Below are 23,690 nucleotides of genomic sequence, written 5' to 3'. Positions count from 1 at the left end.
AAGGTTTGTTGAGGAAATCGAGTTAGTGATCAGAGTTGTAGTGAGGGGCAGTTCAACAAGAATACATAGTAGAGAGGCAACACAGTGTCAGGAAAGACATTGCAGGCCCTAGAAGGGATGACGTAGAGGCCGAAGAGTTGACGCAAAGGACACAAAAGGTTGATGCAGAAGCTGTAGAGGTTGACGCTAGGCCTCAGTGGTAGCGCTGGGGAGATTCTGTGGGGCAGACTGGGAGAAGATCAGTAGATTCTAAGCCAGGATAGGGTGACGTAGCTCCTGGAGGAGTGACATAGTTCTAGAGCAGTGCTTGGAGCAACTTTCGCTATCCAGGATAGGGAACAACCAGAGTTGCTGTGGGGTTTGATCATCTGCTTGCTGATTTGTCGGAATATCTGTCTCTGGATAGAGGTACCACTGCCAAGGATATTCTCTGTTGGGTGAGCCATTTCTGGCAACCTAGTTGTATTCACGAAATCTTCTTAATAATAGAAACCCTCTCTATGCTGCACCGGTATCCCCGAATTAGGTTTCTCCTGGGACGATTGTCCAAAAATAATGGTGTCCCTTGTGTTATTGTCTCAATTTATTTCAGTGCATGATGTATATATGTGAAGGTTGAAATAGTGTTTACTTTGATTTTTGTGCAATTAAGTAACTTGTTAATGTAAAGAACAAGTAAGAGATTGTAAACCAGTAATTGCAGTAGGGGTTTTTGATGTGTTAGATTCAGGAATTTTCACACACATTGGAGTTTTTCCAAAGACATTGGTCCAAAAATATTGGTGTCCATTAATTGTGTCTGTGTGTGCATAACTTTTTTAGTTCCTGTGGTTACTTATTTTATGTGAAGTTGTAGTTGTGTTGAAGCAGGACGCATGCAGACAGGGTTAAATGATGGCTCCACAGTCAAACGACGATTCGGTTCGATTTTAATATGTAACACTACATTGTATATTATAATTCATATTACTATATAGTAGATAATAATAATAAATCAATATATAATTAAATTATTTAAATTAATTTAATTATTATAAATTAATATATATATAATATTATTTTATTTAATTAAAAAAATAAAATTTGGGTCTACTAAGAAAAAGGGGAACAAAATGGGAAGTAGCCATGACGATCTGAATTCAAGGAAATTTTAGGAGGAAATTGATAGAATGAGCCAGTGCCTTGACAATGTCGAAAAGAAGCAGGAGGAATTTAAAAAAAACCAAGAGAGGATAATTAGCAATCAAGACCAAATGGAAGGTAATAAAAAAAATAGAGAACATGATGAGCCAGTTTATGGGGGGAGTCAATCCACCCTTTAATCCCTTAAGCACACAAGAGTCACCATAAAGTCCCAAGACTCCAGAAGGTGAAGTTTTTCCAGGTCACAAACTCCCATCGACGCACGATGTCCTACGAATACCGCATATACAATTCAAGGAATTCAGTGCTATACAAAATTCCTCGAAAGAGACTACCACAAAATTAAAAGGGAATTACCTAAGTACGATGGTAAGTACCATAAGAGCGCCATTGTATGGGTAAATAAAATCGATGCCATCTTCAGAGAAAACTTGCCAATAGTTGAACAAGAGAAGGTCATGACCGCATCTAACAACCTGGAAGTTGAAGCATATGATTGGTTCCTATGGTGGTCCAATAGATGTGAGACTCTTTCGTTCAATTGCAAAAATTTTGTAGATGCCCTGCTCAAAAGGTTCCATGATGAAGAAGAAGATGATGTTTACAAAAAATTCGTTCACCTCAAACAAAAAGGATTTGTAAGCGAATACACCCACGAGTGGGAAGTATTAGCTATAAGACAAAGGGGGTTCTCAAACGAAGAACTGCTAAAAATGTATAGATGTGGGCTTAAAGAGTACATTCGAGAAAAATTAAAACTATATAAACCCAAAACCATTGAAGAAGCTAGACATGCAACAATAATTATTGAGAGAAAACATAAGTTTAGAATGTCATCATTCAAGGAAGATGAAGGCCAACAACAACACTTGGGAAAAAAAGAAACTAACAAATGTAGGTATTGTGGAGACAAATGGACATCAGGACACAAATGCTTTAACAAGAAGTTATATACTTATGAAGTCGAGAAGGAATCAAACACTTCAAGTAATGAGTCAAAAAAAAGATAAAAAAAAAGAAAAATAATTGTCGCAAATGTGGAGAAAACTAAATGCCATGACATAAATGTGAAGATGCATCCTTGTGCTACTATAAAATAATAGATGGGAAACAAGTTGAAGTACAGGAATGTGATGAAGGAATCATTATCACACACAATGAAGATTCAGATTTTGAGGAACCATCATTAGCTACAATCTCATGTGACTAGAAAAACGATAATGAAAATAGTAACTATCCCAGAGATCAAGAACAACAAGCAACTGCAAAATATGTTCCACCACATCTTCGAAAGAAGAGAAACCAATCTCCAAGAAGGAACATTAAGCTTACTACACCATCAACAAACATGAGGAGGAGATTATGTCCTAAAACCTTAATGTGAAAATTCCTAAACCCGAAATTCCTGCTGCAGCAAACTGATGTTATTTCTCCTACTTGTTAATTCATACAAGTTATTTATTGTGTTCTATGGTAATTATTGAAGTAAATACAACTGCAACATTCACTATTTAAAATAATGTGCTGAAACAAGAAACTGAACACAAAATAGATACAACATAAGTGACAGTTGTTTTTGGAAAAATGGCCCCAGAAAAACATAATGCGTGAAAACCGGTGCAACAGTTCTGAGGGTTTTTATTATTAAGCAGTAGTTATTTATGAATACAAACTTTGGATGCCTTATTGGCTATCTAGTACAGAGAATATCACTCGACAAAAGAAATTAGTGCGATTACCTCACTCTACACTGCAAGTCCCGACTGATCTGACAACTGAAACAACGAGTCCCCGACTACCTCTGCGCTATCCCTGCTAATCACTGCGTGGGCCTGTGTCACTGCCTCTAAGGAACTACGTCACTTCCTATACTGGATCGATTTGCTCTCATGAGACTCGATTTCATTCCTCCCGGCTCAAAACATTGAAGTCCTAGCTAAATTTCAGACTTATGCACTGAAGACACTGCGCTTCTCTGTGTGATCTCTTCGTGGCTCTGCGTCACCCTCACTAGGCACTGCACTGCCTCCTTTGCGTCTTTCTTTGTCTCTTTGCTGCGTATTCTTGGCTCAGGAGAAGATTCTCCAACCAAAAACTATCTCTGCCCCTCTTTGCGTGATCACCACGAAATCACTGCACTACTCTAGCCTCAACAATTCAATCTGACTGATTAACTATCTCTGTGTGTTCTCCAAGTGCCCATCAAGCCTTCTCTTATAATCCTCTGGTTGATCAATCAACGACCCAGATTAGATTCTAATCAATGGGTAGGATCATATTGGCTTGATCTCCACCTTCTTCTAGAAGTTTCACTCACAATTTAGATTAATTCCCTTTAATTATTTTAATTTCCTAAGTTTAGACTTAGGGTCCCATTAAAAATAATTAATTATTTTAATAAAACTGTCTCCGTGTGGAATTTCCCAAAATGATTTTTGGGTATTGGAGAATGCATGTGTCTAAGCCTCCCTACAAAATTTGAGACTTAGAGCACATCCGATGCTGCCAGAATTCAACACTTAAAGCTCAAGGGACTCATAAGAGGCAGAATTGTCAATATACTTGTAGATTCTGGCAGTACTCACAATTGTATAAACATTGATCTTGCTAAACAATTTGATTTTTGCGTATGCCCAATCAAGGACCTGACCATGTCTGTCGCTACTGGGCAAGAGTTCAAGGAAATAGGAGAATGTCATAATGCTTCAATCCAAATACAACAACTGGAGCTACAAACAAATCTATTTGCCCTTCCACTCAAAGAAATGGATGTAGTTCTAGGTGTAGAATGGTTAATACAACTAGGAAGCTATACTACAAACCTTGAAGAACAATTCATGGAGTTTAACTGACAAGGATGACATTATAAATTATATGGTGTTAACAATCCCAACTTCAAGGAAGGTACAATTACTCGTGAAGACTACTCCAGTCAACGTAAAGATGCCACTCCATAGCAACAATGTTCAACTAGAGGAAACCCTTCTTATTATGGTTTGGGGACAAAGCATCTCTAAAGGGGGTGGCAATGCTATGAATAAAATATTCATAACAAATGTTGATTTGGGGTAGCATCAGATGTGCCCTAGCTACGAAAATTGGTGGAGAGGCTAAGGCACATGAGATCTCCAATAACCAGAAAGGGTTTGGGCAAATTCTAAACAGTTTGGGAGATATTAAAATAATTAATATTTTTAATGGAGTCCCTAAGTCTAAACTTAGGGAAATTAAAATATTAATGTGAATTAATATAAAACTGTGTTAGAATGGTCCAAAGTCATGGATCAAGCCAGATCTAATCTTAGTGGTTGATTAGGGACTTAATCTAGGCTGTTGATTTGTCAATGAGAAAAGTATAAGAGGAGGCTTGAGGGTCACTTAGAGAACACACCAAGAGATCAAGATTTCGACTTTCTGGGGCTGGGTTTGCTGAGAGAGTGATGATAGTTGCAGCTGAGGGGTAGTGAATACAGAAGCAGAGAGGTAGAGATAGCACTGGGAGGATCAAGGCAATAGCCAGAGAGAGGGACGCAGAAGCAGCCAAGGGTTCACGCAGAGCCAACTAGGGCTCACGCAAAGCCAGCCAGGAGCTGTGCAGTGCTCTAGAGGGCCAGCGTGGGTGACGCAGAGGGCTGACGCAATGCCTCCAGAGGCTGACGCAGACCAAGTTGGAGTGACGCTGGGCTAACGCTGGGCCAGAGAGAGGCTAATGCAGTCCCTAGAGGCTGACGCTAGGGTTTTGTGGGGCAGATTGGAGCTATGGAGCTGCCGGAGTGTTTATCTGGGGTTTCAGCCGGAATATCTACTTCCGAGTAGAGAGGTACTACTGCCGAGATTTTTCTCTGTTGGGTGAGCCAGATTTGGCACCCAGATTGTATTCTGAAACTACTTAATAAATCAAACCCTAGATCGCTGCACCAGTTTTCCAGCATTGGGTTTTTCCGAGGACATTAGTCCAAAAACAATGGTGTCACTTGTGTGCTTGTTTCTATTTCCTTCAGTTGATAATCTGTAATGTGTTGAGCATGCATTTGTATTTATTTCCAGTATTTGCATGGTAAATAACTTGTTAATTAACAGAACAAGTAGGTAGGAATAAATCAGTAAAGTGCATGAAGGGTTCCTAACATGTCAGACTTGGAAATTCCAACAACAAACATCAATTAATAAATAAACATTAAATAACAAGTATTAATAATAATAATTAATTAATATCCCATTAATTATGAAGAGACATGAGTCAAAAGATGTGACCGGCTATCTTTCTGGCCAGTCAATGCCTATATAAGCACAGCGCCACGAAGAATTGTAATCACCGTTCAATTTGATCAATAATATAATTTACGTATTACTCTTACATTCTACACATACAATTACCTTCTTGTGCACTGGTTTTCTTCACAACAATAGGCAAATAATAACCAGTAATTGCAACAACATTTAAAATTTCACAAAATCTAAGGTACAAGGGCTTCTCCAAGTAATTCTCATCTTAAAAACGTTGTGATAGTTACTAGATCTGTTATTCAAGTTAATATCATTAATTTGGAACTATTTTAAGCACATTCCAATAATTAGAACTTTAATTTATAAGCTGGAATTTATTTCTCGGTTTTTACCCAGTGGGATTTGATCCCAACATCTCTGCAACAGAGCTGGAAACACATTTGTTGCAGATAGAAAGCTTAGGAAGGGCCTAAGTGATCTAACTTTGCTGTCCTAGCTTCCCCACCTCTAAATTATCTACCTAGAGTGTTTAGGTAGTTGTTGTTAGCTCTATAAAGGGATCACTTTGCTGTTTTCCTGCATTTTTCTGCAGATTTCAGATTTGCAGTCATGAGACAAGCAGCAAAAAAACGCAAAAAACCTCCTTACGAAAGGCTCAATTCAATGATAACTCATAGATTTGTTAAATATATTAAATTTCACTCGTTTGAGTTATTTGCATGTTGTTTATCTTCAATTTTGAGTAAATCATCTTGCTAGTTTGCACTTTTCCCTGCATAATTTACATTTCCAGATCAGTAAAGCATTAGATAATTAACTCCTCTCTTCACCCAAGACTCCATACAAGACACTGATTAAATTTTCATTAGGTGAACTCATTTTATATAGGGAATCCTCCAATAGCCATTCAAGAGGAAGTTGGGCTCAAAGAGTGGAGCTTCGTTTTGAGGTGACAGCGGAAACTTGTTTTGTGTTGTGCCACCTTAGTAGTTTGTAAAGACCTTGGCAACTTAACTAGTTTGGGTGGTAACAGGAACCTCACCAACACCCAAAGCATGGATGAAGTCAAACCCCTAAAAATAGATAAACTTCATTCCACTACAGAAACATACTCAATTAGAGATAATCCTATTTACTTGAGGACAAAACATTCCTTAAGAGGTGGCAATCTTATAAACAAAATAATAATGTAATTAGTTTAATGAAAAGTCAAAGGGCACATACCCCTTCACTTCATCACTAGTCAATGTGTATAAATAGACCATCATGAGGCTCGTTGTAACCAATCATTCTTATCATTCTATCAACCATTTATTGTTCAATATATATTTGCAGGAATGTTCGGTCATCAAGTATTAAATAGGGATTGTTTGTTACACTAATTCATCCAGTCAGATATCTAAGACATATTACATGTACAAAACTTGCACAATCAGAGATATTAATAAGGAAGGCCATCTTGGCTACAATATGTGCTATCATGATGTTTTAAGGGATGGCCTTGCCCTTCATCATATCTATAGAAATCTAGAATCTCAGATACATATCAAACTATCAATTGCTATATCATTTGCGATGACCCATCCTTAATCCTTGGAGAAGTGCAGAGGCATCTGCCACTTTATTAGTACTAATGCCTAACTCGATAGGAATGGAGGATAACTTGTAATTGCCTGGGTCATTGATAAATTCCCCATCCCTATTTCTGCCTGGGTCATTGATAAATTCCCCATCCCTATTTCTGCCTGGGTCATTGATAAATTCCACATCCCTGTTTCTGACTGGGTTACACTTAGTCACGTCACTGAAAAAAATTCTAAGCTTCCCCTTCCAAAATCTGCATTTCTTCCAATGGAACTTCTACTTCAGTTAAGGTTTCCTTTGATTTGATCCAGTCTTCAATTTTACAATCTCCAATCCATCTGACTTCTGCTGATGTATAGTACTGAGTTTCATTTGTCATCCTTACCATATAGATTCTTCCACTAAATGGAATGATTACTTCATTATTTTTCTTGTGAAAATTATTTGTTTAAATTTTCAAACAGATTTTTCTTTCAGATGTATCTGATCATTTCTAAAGGATGTCCTCTCGAGATTTTGGAATTAAAAATCTTCAGAGAGGCTTGCGATTATCATTAGCTTTGCTCACAAACCTCTGATTTGTTCACACGAGAGAAAAACATGTAGAGGTTCTTCCCACTCTAGGCATAGTGGGCACCTAAATGGTTTGTGAATGTCCCTATCTATAAGCTTTCTGCTATTAATGCCCTTTTCAATGCTAGCAACCAATAACAAACATTTGAAGTTTGAACTTTTGGGTAATAAGTAAGATGTCCCGATTTTGCTCGCCTTGGTGCCCTGCAGAGGCTGGTCTAAATCTATGCTCAGCAGCTTCTCATAGTGCCGTTTGACTGTATAGCACTGTCTGCTTGAGGTAGATCCCCAATGAAGGGAGTCATTTAATTCTGACTGAGCAGAGCTACTACTCTGAACATATTGGCGAGGTTCCGGTAATCTGCATTCCGATTTACAGGCATGCCCTCAGAATCTGTGCTAGGTTACTTGAATTCATTGACATTGGAGTTTTGAATCATGCAAATCTGCTCCAGACGAGGATGAAAGAATTAATTGTTGTAATTAAAGCCAACTCCAAGTTGAGTTTTGAATGTATGGCTTTCCTCAATTGCTATTTGGAAGCAATCAGATGAGCTTTGCAATAAAATGGTTTACAGTCAGATGAGGAATGCAATATAATGGTTTACTGGTGCTGCAATATAGATGACTAATGGGAGAAAAATGAAGAGCAAACAAATGTTGGTCAATATTTTCTATTGCCATTCAAGTGAAGATCCAAAAACGAAGATACAAATAAGGAAAAAGAGATGGATCTGGGAAAATTGCTATGAACACCTTGACCAAAAGTAATGCAATTCTTACATGATCTCGTCCAATTGAAAGGGAAATTTCTATGTTGTTTTATGAAAATTGGTCAAGGGGAGTGTTAAATGGATCTGATGGATTGCATTGATTTGGCCAGATTATATAAGGCCTAAGGGACATCATTACAAGTGGATAATATATTGTCAACAAGTAAAGTTAGCTCTATTTCATCAGGTAAATCTTCAGTCAGGAAGGTTAGTATTTTTTTACTATTTTCTTGTCAATGTTTCTCCCTTTGCTCAGAACACATTATGCTATTACTGACCAAAAACTGCTATTTCGATTCCCTTCAATTGGTAAATTCACTATAACTTTATGATCGTCTTGACCTACCATTCATTTTGAATGGAATAGGTTGCAAATTGACTAAATGTTATTGATATTTACCCTTGTAACTGCTGTTTACATATTTGAGACATCTTTTGTTTATGTTTATTTCCCTTTTTTTGGGTTTCACAACATAATGTAATGATTCCTTTCTTAGCTGTTATGTGGTATGTTATAGTTTGAATATAGATCACTGTTGATAATATCGGCGATATTCGAAAATATCGCGATATTTTCGGCAAAACGATATATCGCCGAGAAAATATCGCGATATTTTCTGTTTTGAAAATATCACGATATTTTCTGTTTTGAAAATATCGCGATATTTTCAGATTATCGGCAAATATCGGCAAAATATCGGCTATATTTAAAAATCTGAAAAAAATATTTTTTATGCTTGCCGATATTTGCCGATATTTTGCCGATATTTTAGCCGATATTGCCGATAAGATATTTTCTGGACCCTCGCCGATATTTTTCCGATACCGATATTTTCAACACTGATATAGATTGCTAATGGGCATCCTCATTTCAAAGTAAAATAAAATTTCTTTGCTAAACAGAAAAAATATATTAAAAATCTTTCAATCTTCTTCCAAAGGAAGAGATTGAGTAAATACATAGATATTGTTGTAGTTATTGGACATTATTTTCACGGAAATTAGTATTAGCATGTAAATCGAAGATCATGTTTCCATTTTACGTTGAAAGTATAGATCTTGTATTGAGATTTGTGGATCTAAGCAACTTTTCTAATTTTATACTGTCCAGATTCTTTCCGGTTCCCCTTGAAGATTGAAGCAAGAGAACCAACTCGCAAAGAAAGTGCTAAAGTTCGCAACCGAAGGCTGCGGAAAAAGGTATGGAATTGGGAGCTGGATAACTTTTTTGTGCTGCATATTTGTATTATCTGTATCAAGTTTTGAAGATATAGATGTAGTTTTCCATGTTTAAATTTTAGTACCTTGTAATGCATTAAAAGTACAAAGTGCTTGCCAGAAGGCACTGTGGGTAAATTTTATTGTAATTTATAAAGGCTACATAATTTTAAAATCAATTTCTGTTTTTAAATCATTTGGTTTTTGAATCATATCCCAACTTTTCAGGGAATTCTTTCATAGTGCAGTTCTGGGAGACTGGCTTTCTCCATTGAATATAGATTGGTAGGCTTTTTCTTGTCTGTATCTCAATATTGCTATTGAGGAATACAAATGTTCTGTTTGATTTTTTTTCTTCTTTTAATTTATAACAGGAACATTGAATTGCAACCTAAGAAGCTGAGTAGAGTACATACCCGTGTTCAGCTTATTCTATTGATATCAGTGCACAAGTTCATTTAAAATCAGAGCAAGTGTTGGAATAGAAATCTGGATGGACTTAACAAACTCAGTTCTCCACCTAGATGTTTCAAAATCATGAATTGATTCTGCCGAATTGTTAACATATAATTTAAAATTAAGGAAAACAAATTTTGTAGTATACTCACAGAATTAGAGTGGGATGTTGCACATCATTGCCCGATGCCATGCTGCAGCTTTATTGCTCCAAGTCATCTAGTTAACACATGATATTTTTGTTTCCTTCACTCTTTTTCGTCAAGTTCGATTTGCAGTTGCAATATACACTTTTCACTACAAAGGCATTTTGTAATAGTCTTGTGTGTTGCTTTTTTCTGGCTTATAATAAAGTGCATCTGATGCAATTACTTTTGAGTATCAAAATAAATGAAAAAGGAACATAAATAAATGGGAGGAAGGTGAGTGTCTAACTCCTCCTTGCACAAAATTGTAGTTAGGATTTTCTGTTTCATTTCTCCTTTTACCAATGAAAACCCAGTATATGTAATCTTAAGTTGCAAAGTTTAAAAGTTTGGATTGCCCTTCATTAGAGCCTGGCAGTTGAGGATAAAATCCATGCAATAGACTGGTCAAATGGACATTGTGATATTTGTCACAAGGAGCAGACAATGCGGCATGATTTTTGGAGTTGTTGCGTAGTATGTGGAATTGGATTGTAATAAAATATGTAGTTTTGTTTGTTGGACGTGAAAGGATTATCTTATGAGATAACTAGATGATTAGGATGCATGTTGGAGATATCTGGTGTATGATATACGTCAAATCATTTATTTCTTGTGGAGGAGGAGCTGCAGGGCAACAACAAATAAGGAGCTTAGCAAATTCAACTTAGAAGAATTTTCAGCCTTCAAGGCTGAGTTAGCAGATTAGATCATGGCTAGGATTTATCTTTCAGAAAAGGATCTAGCCTCTTTTGAAGTAGGAGCTAAAGCTGACACGTTGGCTTTTCTACTGTGTGTTGAGTGAGGAAGCCATTATTGTTAGGCCTCTGCTCCAAAATGTAGTTGCAAATTGGTTGTGATTTTAGTGTAATATATGAAGCATTTTTCCTTCAGAAAATGATTGGTTTTATATGTGTGTCTGTGTGTGCCCTCCTTTCCCAATAAAAAAAACTTACATTGATTTTTTCATAGCCCTTGCAACCTTCTCTAGCTTATCACATGAGCCTTAGTAGTGCTCATTGTGCTAGAGCTTCAACAATGCCCATTGTGCTAGACTCTTGTAGCACTAGGCCTTGAATGACCATGCCTGGCATCTTTGACTCTAGTTCAACAATCAACAATGAATCATCTTTGACTCTTGTCGCTTCTCAATGCATCATCGTGATTGTGACTGCCATTAGATTTAATAGGAGCTAAATTATTTTTTATTCTATAGTTTGGGATTCTAAATTTACAATGTTACCTCCTCCTGTTCTTTTGATCATGACATAAAGGCCTTTATTCATTGTTATGGTTTTTGTACGATTGTGGAAGAAATGGCTTCCAAAGCTTCGATATGAAGCAACCTTTCCCCAGTGGTTGTTCCTGCATTTTGTTTTTCATTGGCTCTGCCATAATGGCATAAAAGAGTGACCTTTAAACTACACCTCTGTGGGAAATAAAAACCTCTGCTAAAAGAAGCACTCTACTTTAGAGAAGAGGGCACCAAGTCAAACTCAGATTGTGCTCATAATAATCTCCAAATTCAATATTCTCTCTTTTAGATTTTCAACAATTGTTTTTCACCCTACTCTTTGATTTTGAGGCCTTTCTTTTGAAAGATGTTATTTTCTTATTGGAATCTCTTTGAAGTTGGACAACAGTGACTTCTTCCCAGTGTTTTTTCTCCAAATCAGTTCCCATGGAGGCATTGAGCTTCACAACCACAATTTTTTCTGCAAATCAGCTTCCATAATTTGCTACAACAAACTCAACTGGGCAGTGATGCCTTCTTTAATCTGTTTTTTTTCCTTTCTTAACAATGGTGACTATTTGAGCAGATTTATCCTATTCTCCAGAGTGCAAACTAGTATCTTCTTTCTATATAAACCAATGTTGCAAAAATCGTTATCGGGATTAATTCAACGAGGGGAAAAAATCATAAAAATCGGGAAAAAATCGTAAAATACAAAAATATTTATGTTTTTTCAATTTTATAATATCTAAAGCATCTACAACATAGAATAAATACATTGACACATAAATATGATAAAAGAACTAATATATAAGATGTGTAATATGATTCATTTCTAGTGCTACATCACACATAACAGTGAATCATGTCCTGAATAGTAAGTCCTGACTTTTGAGTCCCAACTCAGCCTCAAAATATCAACAAAAAATATAATAATGTATCTCATATCATGAGTCATAATGTCATATACAATAAAATGAACCAAATAACTAATACTACTGATTTCCTCTGCCCCTCTTGCGAGAAAATGCAATAGCTTTCCCTTTCCCTCTAGATGTAGATGCTAGTGGAGTTGGCAGTGGACTCTGCTGTGCTCTAGAAGCTGAAGAAGTAGGAGCTACAGGAGGTAGACCATGTCCTCTACTGGTGGCAGGAGTAGCCCGAGTAGGTGGTGTCACCTCCTCCTCCTGTTGTTCCTCCTCCTCCTCCTCCTCCCCCTCTACACCTTCCACTACCTCCTGCTCTAACCAATCATTGGAAGAATCCATGAGAGGCCTCTCGGCCTCAACCCTCCATGCAGCAATGGTGTCAATCCCATCCAATGAGATGGCCTCCATATCAGGTATCCTCTCAAGTTGCTTCACCCACAATCGAAGATTGTAGTAGATGTAGACCATGTCATTAAGTTGCTCGGACTCCAACTTGTACAAAGATCATAAAATAGTAATTATAAAAAAATATTGTTTAATGAATTCAAAAAATTAATTGGAAATTTGCAATATTTTAAGTTTTAAGTTTAGCCTGTTACACTTCTTGTTGTGTATTTTTTCAAATACACTCCAGTTGCACTTGCATCCTAAGGAGCTACATACTTGGCTGAGGATTCGAATGGCAAGCTTTTGCAGATGGGGTACCCTGGCACCATAGATTCTCCACCATGCATCTACAACAAAATTACAAATAAAATATTAAATAAACATAAGAAAAAAATGAAATTTGAAAGTTGAAGCAAAATATGAAGTTATGAACTTGAAGAGACAAGGAAATTTGAAACAAACTAAAAAATACCTAGCATTTTAGTCGTCCTATCAGTCACAACCATCTCAAAGCCAAATGTGCCACCTACCATCCTGTATGTCTCCATTTCTTTGGAGATTTCTGCACGTTTTGCTGGAGATCGCACCATCCTCTGAACACAGGTTAAGAATCCATCCATGATTTCAACATCAAATACGAATCCACATGGGTAAGAAAATGCGGGATTCAGGTAGATCCCTGTAGCATGAATGGGATGATGGAGTGTGTTGTTCCATCGTTCATCAATCACTTCCCATAGGAGGAGTTGTTTCTAAAAACCCTCATCTCCCTTATCATCATAGTAAGCCTAAATGGATTCTTTGGCCCTGTCCATGGCCTCATACAAATAGTCCATTGCGAGCTTCTCACCATCAACTAATCGATGAACTTTTACCAAAGGTTCAATAACGGTGCACACCTCCTGCACTCCTGCCCAGAAGTCTTACTGGTATGAAACTAATCTGCATATGGCCTCTCCCTCTGGTTTGCGGCTCATTATCAAAGCACACCACTCCTCTGAAAGAAACATTCTCTTCACATCCCACATAGAATTCAAGAGGGATTGAAGAGATATGAAACTGGTGGCAAACCGTGTAATGACGGGGTGCACCAACTTGTTGTTGGTGAATTTTCTCATCAAGCTAAGCACAGATGTATGATTATAAATAAATTTTGTAATGTTTTTTGATGAGTCAACAATATCTTTGACAAAGGAAATTTTTCCTATGTCCTCCAACATCAAATCAATACAATGTGCAGCACAAGGTGTCCAAAATAAAGTAGAATGCCTCTCCATAAGCATCCTGCCAGCAACAACATAATTTGCAGCATTGTCCGTTATAACTTGGACAACATGTTTTGCACCCACCTCCAAAATAAACACATCCAACAAATCACATAAAGTTTTTGCATCTTTGATATGTGAAGATGCGTCAACGGATTTCATAAACATTGTCCCCTTGGGACAACTAACCAAGAAGTTTATAAGAGTTCTCCCCTTTTGGTCGGTCCAACCATCTGACATCACAGTGCATCTTGTTTTTGCCCATGATGCCCTAAACTCCTCCAATCTTTTGGTGCAATCAACCTTTTCATCTTGAAGAATCCGGCCTCTAAAGTCATCATAAGAAGGGATTTTGTACCCTGGGCCAACAGTTGCAATAGCATCAACATCAGGCTGGAAAATTATTCCTTGCAACGCTGAAAGGAATATCACTCCAAAGGAGAAATTTGCCCAACAACTTGTCAACTTGTTCTTTCTCAGTTTTTTTAAGCATTGAAGTGATAGCTGGTTGTGAACCAGGCATGGTTCTAGGAACAAAAAATGATGAGGCAGCTGCCGGGTTGGTTGTAGATATTGATGTTGAAGTAGAACCAGTGCCACTTCCATGTTCACTTGAGCCTAACACCCTCCCTGCTAGTTGCTTCTTCATTTCTGCTTTGGCCACTCTCTCGTGCTCTAATTCTTCCAATGATGTCATGGCTCTTCGGATGATTTCTGCATTTGTATTTTTGTAAGGCCCTACATCAAATCCAGGGATTTGTGCAAGGGGATACTTCAATCTATAAACCCCCCGACATATTATTCCCACACAACTTGCAAGTCAAGTTCATTCTATCAAGCCCTCCATCAGGTTCACCAAATTCCCACAGAGGGTCCAATTTCTTTGGCATGTTTGTAACTTGGTTGAACTCTTGAGTTTTAATGTAAGATGAAGTTTGAACTTTGAAGTTGAACTTATGGCACAATAAGAATTGCAAGTTACAAAAATTTAAAAAAAATTACATACATGACACAACATATTGAATTTTTGATAATTTAACAAACAAAAATACCTCAACTCAATCTAAAATGAACTCTCTCCACTCTATGCAACAAAAATGAAATAAAAACACCATCAAATCCACTCAAAAATCTTTGATAAACAATGGGTTATAGAAATTCAAGCAAAAACCAGAAAAAAAACCAAAACAAAATGGCCAAATTTGGTGCCCATACCTGGAAACCACGGTTTGCTGGAGAAATTTGATCCAAATACCAAGTTCTCTTGCTTGGGATGCTAAAATCTCCAAGCTTCCAACTCCTCTTCCCTAGTAGACGCCTTCCAAGGTTCCTCTCCTTCTCAGCTCTTAATCCACTAGGGTTTTTCTCCTCCTCAGCTCTCAATCCACTAGGGTTTTTCTCCTCCTCAGCTTCCAATCCACGCTGTTGCCGCTGCCTATTCAAAACGAATTTTTATTTTTTGCCTTATAAAACCCATTGTATGCTACCCCCGCAATTATTTCAGATCGAATTGCGATAAATTGAAGTTAGTGCGATTATTTCGCGATTTTTTGTGAATTTTTTTTTTTAATATGTATTAATCGGGCGATAATATAGCTTTTTAAAAAAACAGCAATTTTTCGATATTATCGCGATTTTCGCAACACTGGTATAAACCAACTTATTCAATATGATTATCTTCAGTAAAATTATAGGATAACCTTCCTGTGACTCATTTACCCTAAACAACAACAATTGATTTAAACTTTGGCATTCTGTCTGTAAACTTCAAGTTGCTATAACAATGATTTTATTTTACCAACAATGGCATCTTCTTTTGAGGTCTAGGTACTAGGTGCCAAAAGCCTATCAACTTGCTGCTACAAACTAAATGGAACCTTGGAGTGTTTTCCAATGATTATCTGCGCTCCCTTCAAACTTGGAATCCATCAACCCCCCCCGTCCCCACTTCACCCCTCTACTGAGGGTTCATTGATCTTTGATTGTTAGAAGAGCTTTGGAGCATAACTCTTCGTCACTTCATAGGGTAGCGCCATTAACTCTTAGTTCATGCCACTCCTCTGATGACCTGCTGCAGATCAATGATAACTCTTGTGTTTTAGCACTGGTGATCTTAACAACTACATTTCATCAACGGAATCGCTTCTTTTGACCATATCTATCTTCAAAGTTATACTCTCGCAAAGGGTTTCTACATTATATATCCTCCTCCATTTTGTTAAAACTTTGGATATTATTCTTTTTATTTACTTTCTTGTCCAGCTTTAGGGAGGAGATGCTTTGAGCACTTTTGTTCTGTTATTTTTATTTGTTGTATTGTTAAGTTCCATTTACCTCTTTTGGCTGTTAATGAACATTAATCTATCTCTTTCTTTGGCTCTTGATTTGGGGTAGCATCGGATGTGCTCTAGCCACTAAATTTGGTGGAGAGGTTGGGGAACATGAGATCTTCAATACCCAGAAAGGGTTTGGGCAGATTTTAAACAGTACAGGAGATATTAAAATAATTAATATTTTTAATGGAGTCCCTAAGTCTAAACTTAGGGAAAATAAAATATTAATGTGTATTAATATGAAACTGTGTTAGAATGGTCCAAAAGACATGGATCAAGCCAGATCTAATCTTAGCCATTGATTTGGGACTTAATCTTGGCCGTTGATATGTCAACGAGAAAAGTATAAGAGGAGGCTTGAGGGTCACTTGGAAAAGACACCAGAGTGATCAGGCATTCTATTCTCTAGAGCGGGGTTTGCTAAGAGAGATAGAATTAGTGATCAGGAGATGTAGTTGAGGGGCATTTGGGTACAGAGAGACAGAGAGGCAGATATAGTGTCGAGAGAGCAGCGCAGTAGCCGGGGAGAGTGATGCAGAGCTAGCCAGGGCTCATGCAGGGCCATGCAGAGGCAGCCGGGAGCTGCGCAGAGCCTCAGAGAGGCCAGCGTTGCTGACGCAGAGGGCCAGAGGGCTAACGCAGGGTCTACTAAGGCTGACACAGACCCATCCGGGGTGACATAGGGCCAGCGTGGGGCAGAGAGGGGTTGACGCAGTCCAGAGAGACGCTGACGCTGGGGTTTTGGGGGTAGATTGGTGTTGAGTAGCTGCCGGAAGGATTATCCGGAGTTTTAGCCAAGAGATTTGTCAGAAATTGAGAAGTATTACTGCCAAGGAAATTCTCTGTTGGGTAGGCCAGTTTTGGCACCCAGATTGTACTCTGATATTGCTTAATAAGAAAACCCTCAAATAGCTGCACCAGTTTTCCCGCATTGGGTTTTCCAGGGACATTGGTCCAAAAATAAGGGTGTCATATGGTGTGTTTGTTTCTGTTTCTTTTAGATGTTGATCTGTAATATGTTGAGCATGCACTAGTGTTTATTTTCAGTATTTACATTGTAAATAATTTGTTAAGAAAAATAACAAGTAGGTAGGAAGAAATCAGATAAAGTGCATGGAGGGGTTCTAACTAAGTAAACTTAGAAACTTCAACATGGTATCAGAGCGTTATTGCAGATCACAGGAGGACCAAGGACATCAGCCGAGCGGAGCAATAGCAACATAAACAATTGTCCCTAGGTGACAGAGGTTGTTTCTAGCAGAGTAGCAACAAGGGAAGGGTGACATAGTGCATGCGTCACCAAGGGTGAGCCGAGAAGAGGCATTGCAGAAGCTAAGGAAGGCAAAGGGAGTCTCACGCAGAGCCACACAATAGCTGAGAAGGCTGACGCAGTTGGCTGAGGAGGCCAAGTTGCTGGTGCCGGGATTGTGCAGTGCCTAGGAGCTCTCACCTTCAGGTTGCTGGGGTTTAGAAGGCTATGGGAATATTGCAGAGTGGAGCTGTTGAGGTACTGTAGTCAGAATAGTACCTGACAGAGCAAGGCCAGAGGAGCTGCTACTAAGGGTTTCTAGCCGAGGAACCCAGATCAATGGTGTGGTTGCACAAGATGATCAGAGTAGGGGGCATCTCGACAGCGGCAAAAGGATTTCTAGGAGGGAAATCAGGACTCAGAGGGAGTCCAGAAGAGAACTTCCAGACGAGAAGTAGAGACTCAGATGAGTCGAACAGAGAACTTCCAGGAGGGAAGTAAAGGAGCATCATGGCACTACACAGAGTAAGAGACCAGGATAGACTAGATGGAGCGTCGAACTTTGAAGTCTGGAAGGCCAGAATCTTATCCGTACTTGACAAAAATTGTGTCAAGAACTTTGCCTTGAGGTAATAGCTATCCCAATTGACCTCAATGATAACGACAGGTATGAGGAGGCAATGGCGAGGGCCAAGAGCATCATCCTTGACAGGGTCAAGGATCATGTAGTACCACACGTAGCCGAGAAGGAAATGACATTTGAGATGTGGGAGGCTCTCAAGAAATTTTACCAGCATACTTCTATGCAGAGAAGAATGCAACTTGAGAATCAGTTGAGGTCGTATCAGATGAAGAAGGGAGAACCGATCGACACCTTCCTTGGAGGACTGAATGAGATCCAAGATCAGTTGACTGCTATAGAAGCGACACTGGATCAGGAGTTGATGGTGAGGACAACCCTGAATGCTGTCTCAGAAGACTGGGAGGTATTTTTCCAGAGTATACTGGGCAGAGGGACTCTCCTACCTTGGGACAAGATGTAGGCTTCTCTTTGCCAGGAAGAGATCAAACGGCAGTCGAAGACAGGTAGCAGCAGCAAGGGGATCTGTTGAAATTGGCAACTAGGGCCAAACTTCATGTGGGTCATCTTATTCATGGCTGATAATATGTTCATTAGATTCTTCTCGTCGATAGGTGTAGGATTGATCTAAAGATTATCCGATTCCGATAAGTATTCATGGAGATATGAATTTATTTTGATTATGGAATTATTATCAAGCCGACCTACAACTCATGTAGGCTTAGAAGCCCAACAGTCGCATCTGTTCAAACATCAACAGTTGTGTATAAATACAAGAGGACTTTTCCTCATTTGCACTCAATCATCTCATCGCATCTCTCTCTCTCTACTGTGCAGAAAAGAGTCTCTTCTCTACTGCGCAGAAAAGGGTCTCTCTCTCACACATGTGAAGCCAGAAGCTGCTGAAACTGAAGTTGCAATTGCAGATCCAAACTTTGACCAGCGTGGAAGATCAAACCTTCTCTTCTGATTTGCGCTGTAGGTCCATCTGAACCTCCTCTGAAGGCTGCAACTTTTGGTGGTGGAATCAAGTCGATCCGACGGACAGTTTGTGAGATATCGACTGCCCTAGTTTGAAGGAAGCTGCTGAAACCAATGTTCCACCAAGTCTCCGGGACAGGGAGACGCGGGTGCGGGGAGACGCACAAAGGGGACGTGTGGGAGAACCCTGAAATTTTAGGGAAATTTAGAGGAGACGGGGAGACGTCGAGGTATATATAATATAATTTTTAATTATATATATTATAAATTTATATATATGTATATAATTTTGAAATTTTCATGTTCATATTCATTGTTCAATAATGCTAATTCATCAAGATTCAATACCATAAGATTCAATAATAAAATTCAATATGAAATTCAAATATTCAAATACAATGTACATTGATCCATATCAATTATCATTCATCAATCATCATTCTATAATTTACATTGAAAACCAAAATAATAACTGAAACTAACATATATTCCAAACAGTTGTTTCTATATGATTAAATCAAAAAGTTATAAATAAATTAACTTCTAATATATCTGACCAACCTCCGCTATTTCGCTTTGGTTTTCACTAAAAGAATGACGATAGATGAACCACATACCTGTAATCTTACAATGCTCTTAATTTGTTCACGGTCTAGAGGTTGGAAAACAATATACTCATCAATGCGATTCATGAACTCAGGGCGGAATGTCGTTTGAGCCACTTCCATAACCTTGTTCTTCATTCTCTCATACAGTTCCTCTTTTGAGCCAGGTTCATCATCAAGCCTACTTAGAATGTACTGAGAACCAATGTTTGAAGTCATAATAATGACAGTGTTGGTGAAGCTTACAGTTCGACCCTGAGAATCAGTGACCCTTCCGTCATCTAAAATCTGAAGTAGAATATTGAAGGCATCTGTATGTGCCTTCTCAATTTCATCAAACATAATAATTGCATAAGGCCTTCTACGTATAGACTCAGTCAACTGTCCCCCTTCTTCATAACCCACATACCCTGGTGGTGCTCCAATTAGCCTTGAAACTGCATGCTTCTCCATGTATTCACTCATGTCAATCCTCACTAGAGCTTCATCAGTATTAAATAAATAGGATGCAAGAGCCTTAGCTAATTCTGTTTTGCCAACACCTGTTGGGCAACGACTGCTAAGTGCTAACAGCAAGCCGCTGCGTGGAGAAGAGTGAGGATGCGCTGAAGCTCTCGTGGGCGCAGTGAGAGCAGATGGAAGAAAAAAATGCGTTGAGGTAAGAGCATATGAATGGCGGTAGAATGAAAACTTGAAAAGTGGAGTTAACCCTAACTTGTTCATGTAATTTTTTATTTGTAATTGTTAATTTAGTTTATTTTTATTTTTTATGTTTTTTTAATAAATTAATTTTCATTTTTTTTATTTTTTTTTTGGTTTATAAAGGGTAATTAGACAAAAATGAAGGGGGACGCCCAGAAGAACCCCATTTTCGGGGGGACGCCCAGAAGAACCCCATTTTTGGGGGGGACGCCCAGAAGTACCCCTTTCGGGGAGTCGAGTCTCCCACATTGGGGAAACGCACCCCCTTGCGTCTCCCCGAGTCTCCCCAAAAGGGGGACGTGGGGAAACGCACCCCCAAGAGTCTCCCCGTCCCGGGTGCGTGGGGTACGAGGGGTGCGCGCACCCCACCCTGGGGGACGCGTCCCCGTGGAACACTGACTGAAACTGAAGCTGCAACTGCAGAAGTGAAGTTTGACCTGCGTGGACCAAAAGATCTCCTCATCTAAACTACGCTGTAGGTTCATCTGAACCTCCTCTGAAGGCTGCAACTTTTGGTGGTGGAATCAAGTCGATCCGACGGTCGTTTTGCGAGATATCGATTGCCCTAGTTTGAAGGAAGCTACTGAAACTGAAGCTGCAACTGCAGAAGTGAAGTTTGACCTGCGTGGACCAGAAGATCTCCTCATCTGAACTGCGTTGTAGGTTCATCTGAACCTCCTCTAAAGGCTGCAACTTTTGGTGGTGGAATCAAGCCGATCCGACGGTCGGTTTGTGAGATATCAACTGCCCTAGTTTTGATGATGAAGCCGCTAATGCTGATGCTACTGATCTAGGGTTTGCTACTGCTGATATAAATCAGATTTATTGTACTATTTCTCTCTGCTAAATTATTGAAGATAAAAGAAGATTTGATCAAAGGGTTTCCCCACACATTGTGGGGTTTGTCCCTGGCTAGCCACCACATCTTGTGTCTCTTGTCTTGGCTTGTTTTCTGTCGATCGTTTAATGTTCTATCTGCACTTTACTTTGTGCATATGTGATTGCTAATCTGTGGATAATAATAATAAAAAGAAGTAAACTGCTATAAGCATAGAACATACCATAACATAACAGGATCAGAGTCAAGTAGGAGGAAGAAGATGTTGCCCTAGCATCTGAGGGAAAGCAGGAAAAGAGGAAGAAGAAGGAGCTCTCCAAGATCAAGTGCTTCCACTGTGGGGAGCTGGGTCATTATGCGACCCATTGTCCAAGGAAGAAGAGTAAGGGAGAGTATTCCAAGACTAAGGTAGCGCCAGCAAGGACAGAGAAGGAAGTTTGACAAATGATGACTATGCCATGAGTGCAAATGCGCCACTTGAGCAGAAGTGGGGAGACATTGAGCTGTAGTTAGGCGGACTACAGGTGATGAGGGGCAAGATCCTCGAGGTGCCCAACCTCTTGGATTAGACCTTGCTATGGGAGCCCCAAAGAGTAGCAGGATTGGTTGAGTCGGGTAGAGATGGATGCAGATGGAGCAGCAGAGAGAGCTATAGTACAGGAGTCCCGAGACAGCGCGAGGCTACCAGGTTGCAGCAGTGCGAGAGGCACAGGAGTGTTGCACCAGTGCAGGATGGCACAGAGAGGTGTGCAACGATGCGAGATGTAGGGAGATGTTGCAGCAGTGCAAAGGTCAGAGAGGGATCACTTGTCAGCGACAGAGGCAACTTTAGCATCAGTGGGTGTCTCTAGCCCAATAGGGAGGTCAGATTGGGAGATCAGTTACTTACTTCTCAGTAACTGAGTTGTAGTGCAACAGTGGGAAACACAATGCAACATGATGAGAGGAGGTGCAGTGCGGATGCAGTGTTGGGAGAAAGGACTAGCAATAACACGGATGCAGAGGGAGTTATCGTACAGATGCAACAGTGGGAGTGGGAGAACCATAGGCAGCACTATAGAATATACCAGCGCAGAGGATGGTGGGCAGCAGCCTAGCATCAACACAGGGACCGATGCCGAATGATCAAAGTAATACTCAGTGAGGAGTATTGCTAGAGCACAATCCTCGCTAAGAGGGAGTGTTGATTTGGGGTAGCATCGGATGTGCTCTAGTCACAGAATTTGGTGGAGAGGTTGGGGAACATGAGATCTCCAATACCCAGAAAGGGTTTGGGCAGATTCTAAACAGTTCAGGAGATATTAAAATAGTTAATATTTTTAATGGAGTCCCTAAGTCTAAACTTAGGGAAAATAACATATTAATGTGTATTAATATGAAACTGTGTTAGAATGGTCCAAAAGACATGGATCAAGCCATATCTAACCTTAGTCGTTGATTAGGGACTTAATCTCGGTCGTTGATATGTCAACGAGAAAAGTATAAGAGGAGGCTTGAGGGTCACTTAGAGAAAACACCAGAGTGATCAATCATTCTATTCTCTAGAGTGGGGTTTTTTAAGAGAGATAGAATTAGTGATCGAGAGATGCAGCTGAGGGGCATTTGAGTACAGAGAGACAAAGAGGCAGAGATAGTGCTAGGAGAGCAGCGCAGTAGCCGTGGAGAGTGACGCAGAGCCAGCCAGGGCTTACTGCGCAGAGCCTCAGAGAGGCCAGCATTACTGACGTAGAGGGCAAGAGGGCTGATGCAGGTCCTCTTAAGGCTAACGCAGACGTATCCGGGGTGACACAGGGCTAGCGTGGGGCAGAGAGGGGTTGACGCAGTCTAGAGAGAGGTTGACGCTAAGGTTTCTGCGGCAGATTGGTGCTGAGTAGCTGCCGGAAGGATTATCCGGGCTTTCAGCCAGGAGATTTGTCAGAAACTGGGAGGTATTACTGCCAAGGAAATTCTTTGTTGGGTAGGCCAGTTTCAGCACCCAGATTGTACTCTGATTTTGCTTAATAAGAAAACCCTCAGATGGCTGCACCAATTTTCTCGCATTGGGTTTTTCTGGGGACATTGGTCCAAAAATAATGGTGTCATATGGTGTGTTTGTTTCTGTTTCTTTTAGTTGTTGATCTGTAATATGTTGAGCATGCACTAGTGTTTATTTTCAGTATTTACATTGTAAATAACTTGTTAAGAAAAATAACAAGTAGGTAGGAATAAATCAGATAAAGTGCATGGAGGGTTTCTAACTAAGTAAACTTAGAAACTTCAACATGTTCATTGACCTTTGATTGTTAGAAGAGCTTTGGAGCATAACTCTTCGTCACTTCTTAGGGTAGCGCCATTAACTCTTAGTTCGTGCCACTCCTATGATGACCTGATGGAGATCAATGATAACTCTTGTGTTTTAGCACTAGTGATCTTAACAGCTCCATTTCTT

The 23,690-nt window shown here is 39.4% G+C and overlaps 1 protein-coding gene and 1 pseudogene across 3 annotated transcripts in view; one reads left to right on the top strand and one right to left on the bottom strand.

Moving 5' to 3' along the window:
• Window positions 1-23,690, top strand: part of LOC149264867 (uncharacterized) — a 207,562-nt gene that overhangs the window by 169,401 nt on the left and 14,471 nt on the right. For all 3 annotated transcript variants that reach the window (XM_089390723.1, XM_089390713.1, XM_089390719.1), the window contains exon 2: window positions 9,412-9,500. In XM_089390723.1, coding sequence (XP_089246849.1) covers window positions 9,412-9,500 — 89 coding nt within the window. The remainder of the gene's footprint in view (window positions 1-9,411; window positions 9,501-23,690) is intronic.
• On the bottom strand, window positions 19,684-20,445 carry LOC149264868 (chaperone protein ClpB3, chloroplastic pseudogene; annotated as a pseudogene).

The sequence above is a fragment of the Pinus tabuliformis genome, chromosome 6 (genome assembly GCF_031772625.1).
Source record: "Pinus tabuliformis cultivar Carrire ecotype Pingquan chromosome 6, CPIR1, whole genome shotgun sequence".
In the NCBI taxonomy this organism is placed as follows: Eukaryota; Viridiplantae; Streptophyta; class Pinopsida; order Pinales; family Pinaceae; genus Pinus; species Pinus tabuliformis.
This window is presented reverse-complemented; position numbering and strand designations above follow the sequence as displayed.